Here is a 20020-nt window from a genome sequence, read left to right as displayed (position 1 = left end):
GATTGGGCAAGACCTGGCTTAAAAACAGTAACTGTGAGAGAGGACCTTGGAGCCCTAGTGGACGATCACTTGACTATAAGCCAGCAGTGTGCTGCAGGAGCCAAAAAAGCTAATACAAATCCTGGGTTGTAAAAACAGAGGCATAGAATCAAGATCACGTGAAGTATTAGCACCACTTTATAAAACCCTAGTAAGACCACAACTGGAATACTGCAGCCAATTCTGGTCATCATATCACAAAAAAGATGTTGAGAATTTGGGGAAAAATTCAGAGAAGAGCAACTAAGATGTGCCACAAGTGCAAAAATGGCCAATGCAGTCCTAGGCTGCATCAACAGAAAGATTACATCAAGATCATGTGAAGCAGTGACAGGAAATTTCTTCTTAACTTTATGCTGCACTGGTAAGACCGCACTTGGAATACTGCATCCAGATTTCATCACCACAGTACAAAAAAGATATTGAGACTCTAGAAATAGTGCAGAGAAGAGCAACAAAGATGATTAGGTTAAATTGTACAATGAGGCTGAATTGTACAATGAACAGTTGCAGGAACTGGGAATAGTCTAACAAAGAGGAGGACTGGGGTGAAATGATAGCAGTCTTCCAATATTTGAGGGGCTATCATAGAGAGGAAAGGTCAACCTATTCGCCAAAGTACCTCAGAGCAAGACAAGAAGTAACAGATGAAAACTTAACAAACAGAAACCCAACCTAGTATTAAGGAGAAATTTCCGGAAAAAAATCCAAGTGACATAGAAAATCTTTAAAGGGTTCACTACCTACCTTAATTCAAGGCCTGAGGATACATTGAAATTTTCAAAGTTATCCTAAACAGTAGCATTTATAATTTAGCTACGAGTCATGGGCAAAATGCCTATTATATCTCAGGGATATAAGTGTACTACTGTACTTTCAAATTCAAAGGCAACTTTCAGGCTTGACCTGCTTGCAACAGCCTGCCAGCTATGTATTTATGTCTTGTCTGGTCCTTGACAAATCCTGTTTTGCAGTCGTTAAGAGGGAAGGGCTGTGTGGGGGTGGAGGGGTAGGGGGAATGGGGGGGGATGTGCATGCACAAACACATGCAAGACTATACTAACCTACAGTAGGTTTATTAACCTATGCGACATCAGTTCTTCAAGTTTGTTGATCTAAAAGAAAGGTAATGTAATAGTGCTGAAAGAAATAGGGTTTAGTGATACCTTGAAAATTATAGTTATAGCCCCAATGTAAGTCCTTTATTCCACATGGTCTGCTCAGAACTGCAGCTTCCCTATCAGAGGTTTTTTAAAACAGCCTAATTTCAAAAACCTTGTGTAATGTATTGGGGGAAAGCAGGTCTGGTTGGAAAAAGCAAACAATGAATATTTGCTGAACATTTGCTACTCGTTCTGTTTAGTGTATCAAATATTTAAGGAATGAAATGAAATTTAAAATTGGTTTATACTACTTCCTAGAGTTTCTACCAGTATTCTACCAGTATTATAATGAAGAGATTAACTGACTGAAGTTGGCCAAAACCTTTTGAAGAAATGTTGAAAGATATGTGGTTGGACTAATCAAATGGTTGTTTACTTGAATAGACAAGGTTCCCCCCCCTCTCTCCCTCTCTCTCTCTCTCTCCTTCCCTCCCTCCCTCCCTTCCCCCACACTCCCTCTCTTCCTCTAAAACAAAGTGGCCAGACTTTGGATTTCTGGGGTCTGCTTTATTTTGGTTTTAGGTCCACAACCACAGCCTAGTACAAAATCCAAAGCAGTAACAAAAAAAATGGGACCAGAAATGTGTTTTAACCATAAAAAATGAAATTCAGAATCTTTCTGTCCAAAGCCCCACTCCTGCTGACTCAACTTTTTTCAGCAGTATAATTTGGTAAAAAAAGAACATTTTTGTGCTGTTATTGCTGGAAATCAGAAAGCATATGTTGTATATAATAAACTGGTAAATTCGCAGTTGCATTGCCATCATTTCTATCCATGCAATATGCTAATTAAGTGTACCCAAGATAGCAAGCTGCAGTTACAGTTGTGACAATCTGTAGATCAAAGCTCTAGAACTGGATAGATGGATCTTTGAGAGGAAAAACAGAAATAATCCTGGTTTCTTTGGTAAGCATAACTTAGTTTATTACCTGCAAAAAATATGTACGTTGAACCTGTTTTTGACTCATCCTTCTTACAATTGTAGCCTTTGCATAGCAGGAGCCAGCAATTATATTCACCGGTGTCTGCTGCAGTGGCATTTTCCAGGATCAGCCGACTGTACCTCTCATGTTGTTTGATGCTAGCAAAAACAGAGACAAAGGACTATTTCAGCTTCTGGTGCTGATCTTAGGTTCCTTTCTTGCCTTGTTTGATTATTTTGATTTTCATTCTATAACTTTAATCCACTTCTATAAATGAGATGCCACATTTAAAGGTGAAACAAAAATTGGCAGGAAAGCCATTTGACATTGTGTTTTCACAATTTTCTTTGGGTACCAGACTTTCAGTATAAACAGAAATGATACACCCCCACATTCCCACCTGTAGTGCTACAGATCTACCAAAATAACAATCACTGATTTTATATAGTATTGTATAAAAATAGCCTGCAACTAGCTGAATGACTGAATTGGCAGAAGCTATCAGACAATTTAGCTTTTGTACTTTCATGCAAGAAAGAGTAGATGATGTCAAGCAAAGGTAGTAAAAAGGTCATTTTTCTAAGTACCTATTCACAATTTCTGGAAAATTGGAGTGAATTCTGCAAAGGCAGCCAAAAGACAGATATAAAACTGTGGAACAAGCGAAGCAGTAAATAATTTAATGGAAGTTAATGGGTGCATATTTGCAGGACACATGGGTGATATTCAGTACACAAATCTACATTATAGAGATTCAATTGTGCCTGAGGAATTTTGATTGCATGTATTAGCAGAATCTTTTAAATATAGCTAAATTAACCTTAGATGAGACAAGGTCAGCATTAATGAGTTTACTACAATGTCTGTGCCTGCATATAAGTCAAACTGCAATCATTATTAACTTCTTGGTAAAGAATCTAATTTTTCAGCATGTACATGGACTCCTCTTATTCTTTTACAAACTATGTACTGAAAATTAAATTAAATTCACTTTTTGGCATCTGATACAGATATGTTGACACCAGCATTCTCATAATCTTCAGAAAAATGTAAATACATGTAGAGGAAAACATTAGCCTGAGTAGGCCTCTTTAAACTGAAAGTTTACTTGCCATATTACAATATCCTTTCAATCTATTTTGGTGAAAAGATGAAATTGGGCAGGTATATGAAATTTTTAAAAAATAGGCGTCTCTGGGGCTTGCAATTTGTTCTACAGAAGAGAGAGACACTGATAGCCCAACATATATTTGCAATAAGCTGTAGTTACTAAGTATTTAAGGGACGCGGTGGCTCAGTGGGTTAGGACGCTGAGCTTGTCGATCAGAAGATCGGCAGTTTGGCGGGTCGAATCCTGAGTGCCGCGTAGCAGAATGAGCGCCTGTTACTCGTCCCAGCTTCTGCCAACCTAGCAGTTCGAAAGCACGTAAAAATGCAAGTATAAAAATAGGGACCACTACGGTGGGAAGGTAACAGCGTTCCGTGCGTCTTTGGAGTCTAGTCATGCCGGCCACATGACCACGGAGACATCCTCGGACAAGCGCTGGCTCTTTGGCTTTGAAACGGAGATGAGCACCGGCCCCTAGAGTTGGAAACGACTAGCACGCATGTGCGGGGGAACCTTTACCTTTACCTTTTACTAAGTATTTGATGTTAGCATAGAGTCATACACAGTTGAAACCAACATTCATTTCAAATGCTTTTATACATGGCTGTCCAGATATGGATGGATTTCAGTTTCCATCAGCAACACTTTAGCAAAGCCAATGAGAATTCTACTTCAACATTTATTTTCAGATCCCCTTGTAAAAACTTTTCAGGAACTGATAAAGATACAGGCATTGCCTAGAACAATGCAATGTTAATAGGCATATTCCAGAAGAAATTAATTAAAATGAATTCCTATTAAATCACCAGGACTTACAGCCAAAAAGACAAATGTAATTCCATTCCTTTCAATTGCAGGTAATCTTGGCTAATGTTCACTGGATTTGTATGTTTAGTGTGTAAATCCTTCCTAGAATAATTGTCACTTTGAGAATCACTAGACCAGGGGTGTCAAACTGCCAGCCTGTGGGCCAGATACATCATCCGGAAGCCATGCCCACCCCATTGCCAGCAATGACAAAATAGTCCCGATACGTCTCGTGACGTCACATGACATTGCGGTTTGACATGTCTGTACGACCGTGTGATCCTTCACTGGAAGTTCTGGCAGTTCCACCACCAAGTAGGCAGTGGTGGGATTCAAATATGTGAACAACCGGTTCTCTTTGTGGATGCTGCTTCCGGAAGTCCATTCTGGGCCTGGGCAACAAAAAATTAGCTACCAGTTCTGCCGAAGCAGTGCGAACTGGCTAAATCCCACCACTGCAAGTAGGCATCAAGTAGGAAAGCTGTTTCAGGTTCATTCCCTCCAGTTGAAGGCAGATTTGATTAGTATTATAGGTGAAATCTGCCATCTAGTGACCCATTGTTATAGCTCAGTTAACAGCAAAATAAACCATAGATCCCTTAGGAGATCCATTCAGAAATATTAATGATTTCTTTGGTTTTGATATGATGAGTGCCTACATATTATTAGTACAACATTTTTGAAAAGGGCTTCATGTTCTGGGTCATGTTTATGTAGTTTCCCCACAAAAGACTAACCCAGAGATGGGAAACCAACAGTTCCTTGAACAAAGGTGAGCTTCAGGGCTTGGTGACCATGGTGTAGATAGACAACAGATTTCCTGATAGTGGCCAGCATTTTTAGAGGCAAAATGGTCTGTTAGCCATTATGGTTCAAAAGATGCCAGTCATAGTTGCAGGTGAAACATCAGAAAATCATTGTCTATCCTGCAATTACTAAACCCTGAAGCTCAACACTGCCCAACAAATACTGGCCATGAAAGCTCACATCAGCAGGTATCTCCCTTAAGACTGAAGTATAATTCTCATCAGACAGCAAACATTCCAAAAATGATGTTTCTGGGAATGGTAATTTAGCAACATTGGAAGAACTATAGTTTTTTTTAACCTCTCATTTAAAATATAGACAGGCATTTATTTATGTTTTATTTATTTATTTTACAGTTTTTATAACCTGCCTCAACCCCTAGACTCTAGGTCAGGGATAGGCAAGGTCAGCTCTTTTATGACTCGTGGACTTCAACTCCCAGAATTCCTGAGCCAGCCATGCTGGCTCAGGAATTCTGGGAGTTGAAGTCCACGAGTCATAAAAGAGCCAAGGTTGCCTACCCCTGCTCTAGGGTGATATACAACAGATTAATAAGAATTAGTATGGTTTAAGAAAGAGCAACAATGCAAAGACTAAAGCTGTATTAGGGAAGAACTCTACCCAGTCCCCAAATCACACTATATTAAAAAAAACAATCAACTCAAGTTGAAATATTTTTCAGGTCATTTAATACTACATAAATAATGGTCAAACTGAAATATTGTTTTATTTGACTAGTTGGCTTCTGCCATGTAAGCATTTTTAATGGAAAACTACTTTGATTTATATCTTGTAGATAAATCCAATTTCATGGTACAAAAGTAGTTAATATTCATTGACAGGTGAAAGTTCTTGTTATGTCAGTAGCTTTGTTGCAAACTTGTAAGTAGCTGGTTGCAAAGAAGGTTCCTAGAAGCGGGAGATTCTGGTGCAACTATTGGTTAAAGTTGTAAAAGCGGGAAAACCCGGACTTGTGATTGGATACAGTTTAAACAGCTCTAGTATAAAAGCCAGAGTTATTGTGACAGTTGACAGTTGACATATGTGTATTGAATAAACCATTTTGCTGTTAACCTCTCTGAGTCATTCGTCTGTCTGAACCAAACAACTGGCGACGAAGGTGGGATAGACGGCGGACTAGAGAAGGACCGGCGGAACAGCTGCGCGTAAGGCGGCAAATTTAAAAAAGAATTCACAGTCAACCACAAGCGGCCGCGGCGGAATCAACAATTTCCCGAATGGCGCAAATCGGGTCTTTAAAAGAATTCGATCCAAACTTCCCAGAGGACTGGGAAGAATATGTGGGACAGGTCGAAGGGTTTTTGCTTGTTAACGGCATAACCGATGACCGGAAAAAGGCGGCTGCCTTACTAACCATTTGCGGCACACCAGTGTATCGAGTTGCTGTGGGACTTTGTCAACCACTGCCGGTTTCTAGCGTTCCATATGCCGATTTATTGGCCAAATTAAAAGTACATTTTACGCCAAGGAGATCAGAACTCTTTTGGCGGCGCATTTTCGAAAAACGGAACCAGAGACCGGGCGAGTCAATTCAAAAATTCGTTGCTGCAGTCAGAGAAGCAGCAGTACGTTGCAAGTATGACAACTTAGAGATAAGAATTCGGGACAGAGTGGTGCTGGGCTTGCGAGATGAGCAGCTACAAAACAGAATTATTGCTAAGCCCACCGGTGACTTGCAAGAGGTACTAGACGAACTCTTGACTTATGAATCCACCGGGTATCGCGACCCCCCCCCGAAATAGCATGGCCGCGTCTGCCGAGATAAATCAAGAAGGCCTTGTGGACTGCGGGGAGGTGGACCAACAATGGGAAGCCGACATCGCCGAAGTCACCAGACGGTTCGGAAAAATGGCGGCAAAACCACCCCGAAGCGACGGGCCGGAACCGAGTCATCGATTCCAACCGACAACATCACGACAAACAACAACAACCCAACGACAACTGAGAGACACTGCAACGAGACCGCGCGACAACGACCATAGATGTGGCAGCTGTGGAGGCAATCATCCCCGAGCAACTTGCAGATTCCGCACTGCCAGATGCAGATTGTGCGGGAAGACCGGCCACATTCAGGCCATTTGCAGGGGTCGTGCACGCGACAATCGCCTACATGAAGTCGACGTTTGGCCCGAAGGTAAGGTAACCCCTTACTATAGTGGCAAAGAGACCCCTAGACTGTGGGCTCAATACCCGAACCGCGGGGAGGTGGCGCGAGTCAATCACAGTAGGAAGGGAAAAATTAACAAAATTGTGGAATCAAAATTAAAAATTGTAGTCCAATTGCAAGGAATTCCTTGCAAAATGGAAATTGATTCTGGGGCCTCAGTGTCCATAATATCCAGTGAAACCCTTAAAAAGATTGAACAAAAAAGTGGCAGAAAGATTCCACTTAGTTCAACCAAAATCCACTTGACCGACTTCCAAAAAACCCCAATAAAAATTAAGGGAAAAGTTACCCTTAACGTTAAATATAAGGGGTTTAATGGAGCACTAGATTTAATAATTACAGAAGGCCATAGAACTAGCTTAATAGGCCTTAACTGGTTCCCCGCCCTGGGAATTTGGATAGGGGGAATAAACACAGTTATTAATAATAAGACCCTCAAATCAGTCTGTGATGAATTCGCAGATGTATTTGATGGGTCTTTAGGTAAATATAAAGGGCCCCCAATTAATTTTAATTTAGACCTGTCGGTTAAACCCATCAGGCTTAAGGCCCGAAGGGTGCCTTTCGCCCTTAAGCAAAAAATCGAGGCCGAGCTCGATAAGCTTGTAGGCCAAGGCGTCCTAGAACCGGTCGAGGGTGGCCTGTGGGAAACGCCGATCGTCACACCCCTTAAACCTAATGGGGATGTGAGGATCTGCGCTGACTACAAGGCCACCCTGAACCTCGGAATGAAAAAACATGCTTACCCGGTCCCGACGGTGAAGCAGGTCCTCGCCACGATACAGGACGGCGCCATATTTGCCAAGTTGGACTTGGCGCAGGCGTACTTGCAACTTACTGTTTCCAGGGAGGCTGCTGAAGCTCAAACTATTGTTACCCACAAGGGGGCGTTCCGAGTCCACAGGCTGCAATTCGGTATTGCAGCAGCTCCAGGCATCTTCCAGGAGGTGATGGAGAGGACCTTAAAGGGCATACCTGGTGTATGCCCTTATTTTGATGATGTTCTAATAGCTGGAAGAAATGAAGAAATATTAGCTGAACGTCTGGAACAGGTATTGGGAAGATTTACGGGGGCTGGACTTAAATTAAAAAAGGATAAATGCTGTATTGGGGTTAAATCCACAGAATTTTTAGGATTTAGGATAGATAAAGATGGAATTCATCCTACACCAGAAAAAATTAAGGCAATTAAATTGGCACCTGAACCAAAAAACAAGGCTGAATTACAAGCCTTTTTAGGATTAGTCAACTTTTATCACACATTCGTGCCTCATAAAGCTGCCACAGCAGAACCACTACATAGACTTTTAGATAAAAAAACCCCGTGGCAGTGGCATGATAAACATAGAGTCAGTTTCCAAACATTAAAAGATATCCTTTCAAGCCAATCCACAGTAACTCATTTTATTGAGAATAAACCAATATATTTAGCTTGTGATGCTTCACCTTATGGGGTGGGGGCTGTTATCAGCCACTTGGATAGTCAAGGTATTCAAAAGCCAATTGCATACTATTCCAGGACGCTTACCAAAGCTGAACGGAATTATGCACAAATTGATAGAGAAGCATTAGCAATCGTGGCAGGAGTAAAAAAGTTCCATGATTACCTTTATGGTAGGAACTTTACCATACTCACTGACCACAAACCATTATTGGGACTGTTTACCACCGATAAACAGACACCCCAAATAATGTCTCCCAGGATGCTGAGGTGGTCAATTTTCCTCTCAGCATATTCATTCTCACTTCAACATAGACCAGGCAAGGAGATGGGCCATGCAGATGCCCTTAGCAGACTGCCCTTAAGCAACACAGAGGAGGACCCTGCTCCAGTGGGACAAATTATGTCATTACAAGACATTCCTGAATGCCCTTTAACTGCTAAAGAAATAGCCGAGGCTACTAAAAAAGACCTTATCCTCAAAAGGATCATGGCCTGGGTCCTTAGTGGGTGGCCTAGTACTAACCCTGATACTAAGTACATTCCATATTTTAGGAGAAAGAACGAACTATCATCCCATTTGGGATGTATATTGTGGGGCAACCGTGTTGTCATTCCTGAACTCCACAGATCTACAGTTTTATCAGAATTACATGAGGGTCACCCTGGAATAGTACGTATGAAGGCGTTAGCTAGAAGTCACTTGTGGTGGCCAGGACTTGATAAAGACATTGAAGAATGTGTTTCCGGATGTTATTTGTGTCAGCGTTCTAGACCTGAGCTGCCACACACTCACACTCATAAGTGGGAATTGGCCAGGAATCCTTGGTCTAGGATTCACATTGATTTTGCTGGACCTTTTCAGGGGTTAACCTTCCTAGTTGTGGTGGACAGTTTCTCTAGGTGGCTAGAGGTAGTGCCTGTCAGTTCAATGACATCTGGTAGAACAATACAGGTCTTAAGGGGCCTCTTTGCCACTCATGGGTTACCTGATGTGATTGTATCGGATAATGGGCCACAATTCACCTCTGTTGAATTTCAGGACTTCCTCAGGGCCAACTCGATTAGGCATGCAACATCAGCACCCTTCCACCCGTCCACCATTGGCTTGGCTGAACGCAACGTGAGAACCACCAAAGACGCCTTGAGGCGAATCATCCGTGGCGATTGGCACCAAAGACTGGCAGACTTTTTGCTGACCCAGCATACAACCCCTTGCACGGCTACTGGGAAAAGCCCGGCAGAAATGAGGTGGGGCAAACGGCTAACCACCAAACTGGACAGGTTACACCCTGACAAACTACCCGCAAGTGCTGAACCGGACATTCCAAACAGATCATTCAAAATTGGAGACTTAGTCTGGGCCAGAAACTATGGACAGGGGGACAAATGGGTCCCGGGGGTAGTCACTGACATAAGGGGGCCGTTGTCTTACACCATTGAGGGGGAAGGGAATAGAATAAGTAAAAGACACATAGATCAGCTAAGGAAGAGAGTTATTGAGAGTATGCCAGTTGATGGGGGTCAAAGCGTACATGGGGGGAACACTGCATCTTGGTGTAATCATAACAACCTGCCGGTTAGTGTGGAAGCGGAAATTCAACCCGGGGTGTCCACAGCTAACCCACAACACAGCCAAATTGACTGGGAGCTGTCCTCTATGAGCAGGCCTGCAATAGCTGAGCATCAACATCAAACACAACAACAATCACAGCCAGTTAGTAGAGAAGCGTCAGAGCCTGCAATTCAAGAGTCCAGACCCATAAATATAAGCCAGCCTAGCAGACAGTCAGTTAGCAATGACTTAAGTAACCAAACCAATAGATATCCATCTAGGGTCCATAGGCCACCCAAATACTTGAGAGATTATGTCAATAAATAACATCAACTGGGGGGGAAGGGGTGTTATGTCAGTAGCTTTGTTGCAAACTTGTAAGTAGCTGGTTGCAAAGAAGGTTCCTAGAAGCGGGAGATTCTGGTGCAACTATTGGTTAAAGTTGTAAAAGCGGGAAAACCCGGACTTGTGATTGGATACAGTTTAAACAGCTCTAGTATAAAAGCCAGAGTTATTGTGACAGTTGACAGTTGACATATGTGTATTGAATAAACCATTTTGCTGTTAACCTCTCTGAGTCATTCGTCTGTCTGAACCAAACAGTTCTTATGATATTTCTTTCTCCCTATTCAATCATATCTTATTCTCCTACTATTTTATTTATTAACTCAAATTGTTGCTCTAATATATTTGACTTGCAAACATTTATGCTGATGTTTGATGCTAGAAATTTGGGGCATAGGAAGTAAACAGGAGGTTTTAATCAGTAAAATTATGGCTGAAGTCAACAGTACTTGATGGACTCTTCTTTCTTTGTGAAATATTTGTATTTATTATTATTTTTTTATAAATAATTCAAGGCAGCAAACATACTTAATATTCCTTCCTTCTATTTACCCAACAACAACCCAGTAAGGTGAGCTGAGAGACAGAGATTGGCTGAAGGTCATCCAGCCAGCTTTGTGACTAAAACAGTCCAGAAAACTCCCTGTCTCTTGGTTTCTAGTCTGGTGTCTTAACCACTAGACCAGGGGGTAGGCAACCTTGGCTCTTTTATGACTCATGGACTTCAACTCCCAGAATTCTTGAGTCAGCTGCTGACTCAGGAATTCTGGGAGTTGAAGTCCATGAGTCATAAAAGAACCAAGGTTGCCTACCCCTGCACTAGACCAAACTGGCTATAGTCACCAGAGCAAAAGATGACCTAAATGAAAGTACGATAACTATCTTGACTAAAGCTCATATATTTAGGACAAAGGTTTACAAGCTTTAGTCAAGATAGTTATTGTACTTTCATTTAGGGCCATCTCACTGAGTTGTTGTTGTCGTCAGGTAAATAGGAAGTTGTATTAGGTATGTTCACTGCCTTGAATTATTTTTTTTAAAATAGGAATATTTCACAAAGAAAGAATACTCCATTATGTACTGCTGACTTCAGCCATAATTTTACTGATTAAAAACTTGTTTACTTCCTATACCCAAAGTTTCTAGATGTCATGGGGATGAAACGAATGAGGACGTCAGCCTAAATGCTTGCAAATCAAATATGCTGGAGCAACAACTTGAGTTAATAAAGAAAATAGTAGGAGAATAAGATATGACTGAATAGGGAGAAAGAAATATTACAAGGACTTTCAGCTGTCAATGAGTTTGCAAGAGAGCAATTTAATTTACTTTAGATCTGCTTTTTTCAACTGCCTGGGTGTATTTAATTCTTCAATTATAATTCTGCAATTTTATTAACTGTGATAAATAGTTCCTGATTGCCATGGGTGTGGTGAAGGAGCAATGCCACATCCATAAAAATAAATTCATTCAGTAAGGTTGGTCATGAATTCTCTAGTGATATAGTTAAAGCCTATGTTTAATTTTCCCCCATAGTTCTAGCTCACAGCTTTAGAAAATAAAAGCTATCCTAGCACTGACATCCTTTACAAATCACTCATGAAAAGAACATTTCCAGTTGAAATAAGAGCAGTTGGCTTCATATCTTAAAACAAGAGTTAAAAAAGAGGCTCCTTGGCCAACTGGGGCCTGCCAGCATCCATCCAGACAGGGTGGGGCCAAAACCTGATAGCCATTCTTTCCATTTGGAGGGCTGGCTAGGCTCTCAGGGGCAAAATGGGTACCTTAACTTTGCAGATACTTTCAAGAGTACATTTGTCCCAAAGTTGGTTTTTCCAAAAGATAACTGGACTTTCTTGGTTTTTTCATTGAAATCATTTTGCTTCTCATCCAAGAAACTTCTTCAGCTCTGACTGGTGTGAAAGGATTTATATTCTTTGCAGTCATATGATTGTTAACACTCTGAGGGTTGAAAGTTTATCTGTATCCTTGGAGTCACCCGAATCAGAGCGTAAATGAGTGTGGAACCCCTCCTTCCATCTTCCACCAATCAGTTAGAACTGAAGAAGCATCTTGGATAAGAATCCAAACATTTTTCAAAGAAAAAAGTAAGAAAACATGGTTGTCTTTTGGAAAAGCACCTTTGGGACAACCATGACCTGGATGATTGAGAACCTTCATAGACAAGAACACATTTGATTCCTGAAAACATTTTCCCCCTAATGGGATGAAGCCTTCATACTGCTAGAGCCTGGTATTGCCGCTCAAGTGAGAAATTGTGTTTTCCTGTACTAAAAATATTAGTTTTTTTCTGCTCACGGCTGCCCTGTAATATTGATATTTGTGATGCACCTTGAGGCTTATGGTGCAGTCATGCCCACTAGGAAAGAAATGGTAAATTTCTAACTTTTGTCTGAGATTGTTGGAAATAAGAGGAAGCCAGAAGAATGGTGAAATTGTGTACCGTTCAGCCCAAACGTTGATGTAGGTACTAATAAAGGAGAATGTTTGTAACTCAGAGTTGAAATGAGGAGTCCTTGGTGCTCTCTGATCTGGATTGTTTTCTTGCAAATGTTTCATTACCCAAACTAGATAACATAATCTGTGCTAGTCACTAGTTATTACCTAGTTTGGGTAACGAAATATCTGCAAGAAAGAACACAAGGGCCTCTCATTGCTTTAGGTGAAAGACTTTGGGAGTCTTTCCCACCAGATGCCTTCCGGATGTATTGGATTATAATTCCCACAATCCCTGGCTACCATGGCCACTGGAAGAGGGATGCATCTAACTATTATGTGGGAGATGCTGTCTCCTAAACCAAGCAGATATTCTATCTGTCTCATGTGTTTTACCTGAACAAGACCATCCACATTTGCCTACTTTGTTCAGAAAGTATTTCAATGAAGCCTCAGGACCATTTCATCCTCTTTCACCTGGCAAGCCTTACCTAAGCCTGGTGTCTTTAAAGGTGTCAAGATAAGGAGGGTAGCTCCATCCAATTCTATTCCCTTTACACCGAAGCTCTATACTTTGACCTGCTGAAAGGTTTAATGTAGCTGTGGGTTTCTGGAAGTGGCCCTTCTCCATCACTCGTATCATTATGGAGCTGGCCTTTGGGGAAGGCTCTGTGGAATTTCTTTCTTTTAATTTGGGAGTTCTGGTTTTGACTTTTTTGTTGCTCAGCTTAATCCTGTTCTCTCCAGGTTCCTTTGGACGTTTGCTTTTTGCAGGTTGACCAACAGCTATTACAAAGAGAGGAGAAAAGATGATGCGGTACATTATTAATAGGAATGTTTCTGTTATATATTTTTTCTATGGGTACACTGAACGGAAGAAAAAAAATCTGATTTAAAATTTATATCCAATCTGTTTTTATATGGGCCTAAAGTGCAAGCAGCTTATTGTTAGCAACAAGTAAGTCTGCCACATCAACCAGGACATTCAGAGATAGGCAATTTTTAATGCTGCATTGATTTCAATTAAGCTCATGTATATGAACAATTACCCCTAAGGGATAAACAAGAAAAGTAACAACATAAAAATGTTTTTCCCCTTGAGTATGAAATTATAGCAAAAATACTCCACTGAGATTATAGATATTTGGTTTAGAATTCTATACAACTAAAACTTGTGGATATCAAACCTGAATAATTAGAATAATTTTATTTTTACAGGAACCACCTCTCAATTCCCAAAATCTCAGATGTCAGACAGAATTTCTGAGATTTGCTATTTAACTCTTAGCAGGCTGTTTTTCATGCCTCAATTTCCTTGAATTTCTCTTCCTTTCTCCATCACTTTTTTCCTTTTTGTTGTTACCTGAGGAGAGGGGCTATCTTGTCTGAGTTTATTTGTAAGCTGCCGACCTTTCCAGCTGCATTGAGGGGTTATAAAAGGATACAGAACCCAGCGCTAGAAACAGTTTTAAAGCGAGAGGTAGGATTGCTGGACAGCCTGTTTTCAACTACATCAATGAAAAGTTTCCAAGTCCTTAAATTCTTTAATGGGGCGGAGGTTGCAGTCATCCGGCTCCATTACTTATAGGCACTCTCGTACGCGGAGCAATTCAGGCTCCCTTTCAGGAAGGGGGGGGTCTGTGGCCAAGAGAGCCACGGCTGCCCTTCGCTCTCTTTGCCACGGTAGAAATCACACTTGCTCCCTCTCCCCCCCCCCGCCCGTCAAATTTATTCTCAAGCGTGGAGAAAGAAGGGGAAGCGAGAGATTGATTGATTGATTGATTTTAGACGATGCCGCCCGCAGGAAAAGAAGAGCCGGGGCAGCAAACCGGAGGAGGAGAGCGAGACTTACCGCTCTGAAGCGTTTGCTGCAGGAGCAGAAGGCTGAGCAAGAGCCAGGGCTTCATGGCAGGAGGGGCGAAGCGCAGCGGCCACGAAGCCTCTTCTTCGCCGTCTGCCAGGAGGGATGCGCCTGATCCGGGCCTGGGCTATAGCGGGAAGAGTGAGCAGCTCCTTCCTTTCCCGCCCCCAAGCCCCCCCCCTCCCCGGAGGTGCCTTGACTGTCAGGCAGGGCTCTCTGGGTGGGTTGGGCCTCCTTCCGACCCAGCAGGAATACTAGGGGCGCCCCCATTTCATGGGAATGGCCAGCACCGAGGGAAAAGCAGGCAGGCAGCAGAGAGACGAACCGGGAAAGCTGACCCCGCGCGCTTCAAGCCTTCCAATGGCTAAACCTTGTTTTTTTAAAAAATTGCATTAGGTAGAATTGTAATTGTTTACTATTGTAAAGACATACACTACGTAAGACTTTTGTCGTTATTTTTAAACTTCATTTTAAGCACCTAGATATTTTTGACAGGATATGTACCTCTTTGCGTTTTGTTCCTTTTTATTTTAAAAGCAAAAAAAAATAGTATTCAAAAATTCAGATGGTGAGCCAAGATGGATGGATAGATGCCACGCGTACAATAATACTTTAATTATGGCAGTATAATATAATACAGTAGTAGCTTTGAAACTATGTGCTTCCGTAAATCTTGTTTATTTACAAAGTGGCAAACTATTAAAATGATAAATCACGAACTTGTTGAACATTAAGGTCCTGTACATTTTTTTTACACTATTTGAACATGATGTGTTTTTCTGTGCTGCTTTCTATCTTTTTTCCCCAAACACAAATAAGGACAACAAAGTGATCTATGCAACATATTTTTTCAGTTTTATTTTAAAAAATAGAGAACAAATGCACAACCCTCTTCAAAGCATTATTTTACAGTGAGCAACAGCAAGAATATTTTATCCAGCAAAGTGAAAAAACCAAAGCACCAATTTACCTTTCTTTTACTATTTCACGTTGCAAGTGATTATACATTAATAAAAGTGGATTTTTTTCCTTTAGTTGTTTACACAATATTGTGCCTGACTTTTACAGATTCTCCCCTTTAGTAAACAACAAACATATACACAGTAATAATTATTACAGTTATCTATCTACTTATATACACATAGGCAGTGATACAGCTAACTTTGTATAAAATGTTAGACATGTGACCTGTTACGAGGTTTATTCTAGTTTCCGAGATTTCCCACTCAACTGAGTTTTATGGGAGGTTGCCAGGAACAGAAAAAAAAATACATATTTACAGAAACATTGATTCACTACAAGTCACCCTACACAAGGCCCATTATAGTGAATTTTTCTCCAAACTACATTTGAATACTCTGCTTTATGATAAAATGTTTACAATGAAAACCCCCTACATAGGAGTACACGTATAAAATACTGTTTCTAGAGAACAAATTTAAAAATCAATATACAATATACAAAAAGGTGTTTTATAATTCAGATCTTTCTAAAAATATTTGGACCTTCTGAAAGAATGGCTTGTAATTGGGGTAAAGATTCAGCCAACACAAGCCTGAATAAAAATACAGCCAATACAAGTAGTCCTTGACTTACAACTACAATGTCCATTGTTAAGGCAAGATAGTTAAGTGAGTTTTTACTTATTTTACAATCTTTCTTGTCACAGTTATTAATTCAGTCATTGAAGCTGTTAAGTTACAACACTGTTCAGTGGCGTAGCGTGGGTTGTCAGCACCCGGGGCAAGGCAAGTAATTTGCGCCCCCTAACCCGTGGATTTTAGCACTCGAGTCTCTTCCACTAGATTAGTTAAAGAAACCCTTACCCTCTAAGCACATGTATTGTTTGTTATGAAAATACTGATGTAATTAAAGTAAAATGCATCTAAATACAAGTTTATTTTCAAACACTTTATTGAGTGCGAACATGCATTACACATTCTCCACATTTTCAGCAGGTCTATGAATACAAATCTACAAATGTAGTAACCTAGCATGGGCCATGCTATTATATGTCGTCTCACAACCATCGTAAACGACAAAAAATATCAAGAACAAAAACTAAACATCAAAATGGAACCATACCCTGGAGATGATCCAAGACTGGGCTAGATGGAGCCAACTTCCTCAATCCTGTACCTCTAATTGTAATTCTTTAATAGAAGTGCAAGATATCAATCTGTATATACAGATTAATTTAAATTCGCCTGCTTTTAATTAGCGCAAATTTTTCAACAACAGAATTGAAATCTACATTAAAGTCTCTCTCAATGGACAGTATTGCTAGATTACTCAGTCTTTCTTGGCTCATTGTAGATCTCTTATATGTTTTAATTAGTTTAAGTTTTGAGAAACTTCTTTCACAACTCGCTGTAGAAACAGTGATAGTAAGAAAGATTCTTAATGTGACAACAAAGTTAGTTAAACTTTCTTGCAACTTCCACTTATACACCCAGCGAAGCAAATCTAAAGCTGACCAGTTTGCAACCTGCTCATCAGGATTGACCTCCTTATACAAGATAATGTGGTGCCGAAGTCGAGTTATTTCGGTGAGCATAGATGCAGCATTCAATTCTGTGTACTGAGCACACGTGTGCTGAATTTGTTTCTTAATAAAATCATCTTTTCCAGTATCCAACAATGTTTGGATTTGCAAAAAAGCAAATCGCTGGTGAAGCGTATTCATCTGCGTAGTACGTTTTTTAATTTCTGCCTGAAGCTGATCAATTGCTTCCAGTTGTTCTCTGCTTGTTTCCTGTATTAAGGTCAAGCCAGCATCGCAACTGTTCTCACCATCCATCTTCTTGCGTCTTCGAACTCTTCTCTCTGTAGGTATGCAATAGGTTTTGCATACCTGCAGAGCTTTCTCAGTTGCCTTTGACACTAGACTATCACGTTTTTCATGACAAAATAAAGCCAATGCTTTTAACTTTTGCACGCATTGATGAAGCGCAAGTCCTTCTTGCTGCAGGTAGATCTGAGTATCATTTACTTCAGTTAGTACTGGGTTCCAAAAATGCAAGAAAGAGAAAAAACATATGTCATTATGCAAACTAAAAGACTTCCTGCATCACCCCTGGTTTCAGAGGTTTCTTCCGGCCCATCTCTCAACGCTTCCAAAGCGTCTATTATTTTCTCAGTGTGTTCAGCAAGTACGCATACAGCTTCATGCTTTGAACTCCATCTTGTGTTACACGATCGCTTTACACGAATTGGTACGTGTTTCTTAAGGATATCCCACCTGTGGGTGGAGCTTGAGAAAAATGCATACACCTTTTCCACAGTGCCAAAGAAAGTAACAGACTTTGTCCCAACACCAACTGCATGCATCCCAGCAAGATTGAGCGAGTGATTGTTACATGGCACAAACATTGCTTTGGGATTCATATCCAAAATACGTTTTTGTACACCACTAATGTGTCCAGCCATAGTCGCAGCATTGTCGTATCCCTGGCCGTAGCAATGCTCTAGTTTAAGGCCATCAGCTTGCAACTTGTCACAAATTTGTTTTGTAATGACATCAGCTGATTTCCCATATAACTGAATAAAGTCAATGAAAGACTCTGTCACATGGACTCCTGAATCTTCAATATGCACATATCGAATCACTTGGGACATTTGGTCAGTGTGTGAAATATCAGGAGTGCTATCAAACATTATAGCAAAATACTTGGCCTTTATATTTTGAAAAATGACTGTTCGAATGTGATCGCCGAGCAGGCTAATAAACTCATTCTGGCTCTGTGGAGAGAGATAGGACACAATGTGACCATCTGTGCGTTGTACTCTGTGAAGATGTTGTTTGGCAACTGGGTCATATTTGGCGAGTAACTTGAAAGTTTCTAAGAAATTTCCACAGTTACCATCTGTATTTAAATCTTCAGAGTGACCACGTAAGGGTAAGGTTTGCCTGGCTAGATACAGAACACAATCAAGTATTCTGACTAAGATTGCCTTCCATTTTTCAAATGACCTCTGTTGTGCAAGCTGGGCAGCATCATCAATAGTCTCCTGTTTATGCAGCCGCATTTCTAATTCTTTCCACATTGTAAATGCACTCAAGTGATATGAACTGCGCTCATGCTCTAGTAATCTAGGGCTTAACTTTCTCCATGCATTAAATCCACTTGACTTTCCAAATGAACTTTTCCCTTTAGCCTTCTGAAAAAGCATGCAAGGAAAGCAATATGCAGCATTGTTTACAGGAGAAAACACCAACCATGTCCTTAACATAGTCTCACCATTCTCCAAATGTATGTAGAACCAATCCTTGGAAAATGACCTGCCATTACTGTCTCTTGGAAACCATGCATCCTTATTCTGCAATTCCTCTGTCCCTCGCCTGACAAGTTCAGTTTTCAAGGTTTCATCCATGGTTTCAGGCCAATAGCCAATATCAGTATAAACTTTTTGGTCAATATTTTCTGGCAGATTTGGCTGAGTATAAACATCCTTAGATGAAACTGTCTCTGCTTCTAATGCAGGAACAGGAATGTCCACCGACACAGGATCAGGATTATGAGTCTCCTGTGGTGCTGCTGATGGTCCTGCTGTAATTTCAGCAGTACTCACCAAAAACCGGTGAAGGCTTCCAGCTAACTTAGCTTGTTGCTCTGTCTCTATCTTTCTCCTTTTCCTGCCTTGTGCACCAGATTCTTTTTTGTATGGCATGATACAGGTGTAGTATTCTGCTAAAATTCTAAAAAGGAAAAAAAAGAAGCCCAGTACTACTCCAGTCAGTCCTGACTCCTGCGTGACTCGGACGCTGCACTCACTGTCCCTCCCCCAGATAGTCCCTAAATGGCCTCTTTTGGCAACTTGCTAATAAATTATTGTGTGGGCCTTTGTACTATTGCAGAAACAGATGCAATAAATCACCACTAATCTAAGTTCCCCAACTTAGTACAGGTCAAGGTGCTCCTTCACAATCCAAGGTACGGGCTGGTGCCTCAACTTCCTCCACACAATTCATGAAAAGAATGTAGTGGTGAAGAGTCATACTCCTCTCCGCCCTGGCTGAGTCAAGAGTTGGGTCATAGATTTCACCGCTTATCCACCCCTTCACTCTGAGCTGTATAACCACATCCATTCTGATTTCATCACCTCAGGCATAAACTTCTCCAACTTAGCCTCCTCCATACCTCCTACTAAACGATTGGAGCTTCGCGTTCATCACAGAGAGACAGCATCTTGGGCAGCGTCCTGGGTGTGCGTTGAGCTCAACGCCCCCCCCCACCCTCCCCGCTCCCGAATGGTCCACCTCAGGGCGGGGAAGGAGCACTAGCCCGGCTGGACGAGCTTGTTCCGGACGTGGGTGGGACCTCC

At 41.1% G+C, this 20020-nt stretch overlaps 1 protein-coding gene across 1 annotated transcript in view; it reads right to left on the bottom strand.

The window, feature by feature from the left end:
• The window catches only part of PDGFRL (platelet derived growth factor receptor like), a 32994-nt gene extending 18180 nt beyond the window's left edge, over positions 1 to 14814 (bottom strand). Inside the window, exons 1-3 of the mRNA XM_081333362.1 lie at positions 14687 to 14814; positions 13326 to 13620; positions 2133 to 2284 (exon numbers count right to left, since the gene is read on the bottom strand). Coding sequence (XP_081189488.1) covers positions 2133 to 2284; positions 13326 to 13620; positions 14687 to 14741 — 502 coding nt within the window. The 5' untranslated portion in view covers positions 14742 to 14814. The remainder of the gene's footprint in view (positions 1 to 2132; positions 2285 to 13325; positions 13621 to 14686) is intronic.
• Between the last annotated feature and the right edge of the window lie 5206 nt (positions 14815 to 20020).

The sequence above is a fragment of the Vipera berus genome, assembly GCF_964194415.1.
Source record: "Vipera berus genome assembly, chromosome: 7".
In the NCBI taxonomy this organism is placed as follows: domain Eukaryota; kingdom Metazoa; phylum Chordata; class Lepidosauria; order Squamata; family Viperidae; genus Vipera; species Vipera berus.
This window is presented reverse-complemented; position numbering and strand designations above follow the sequence as displayed.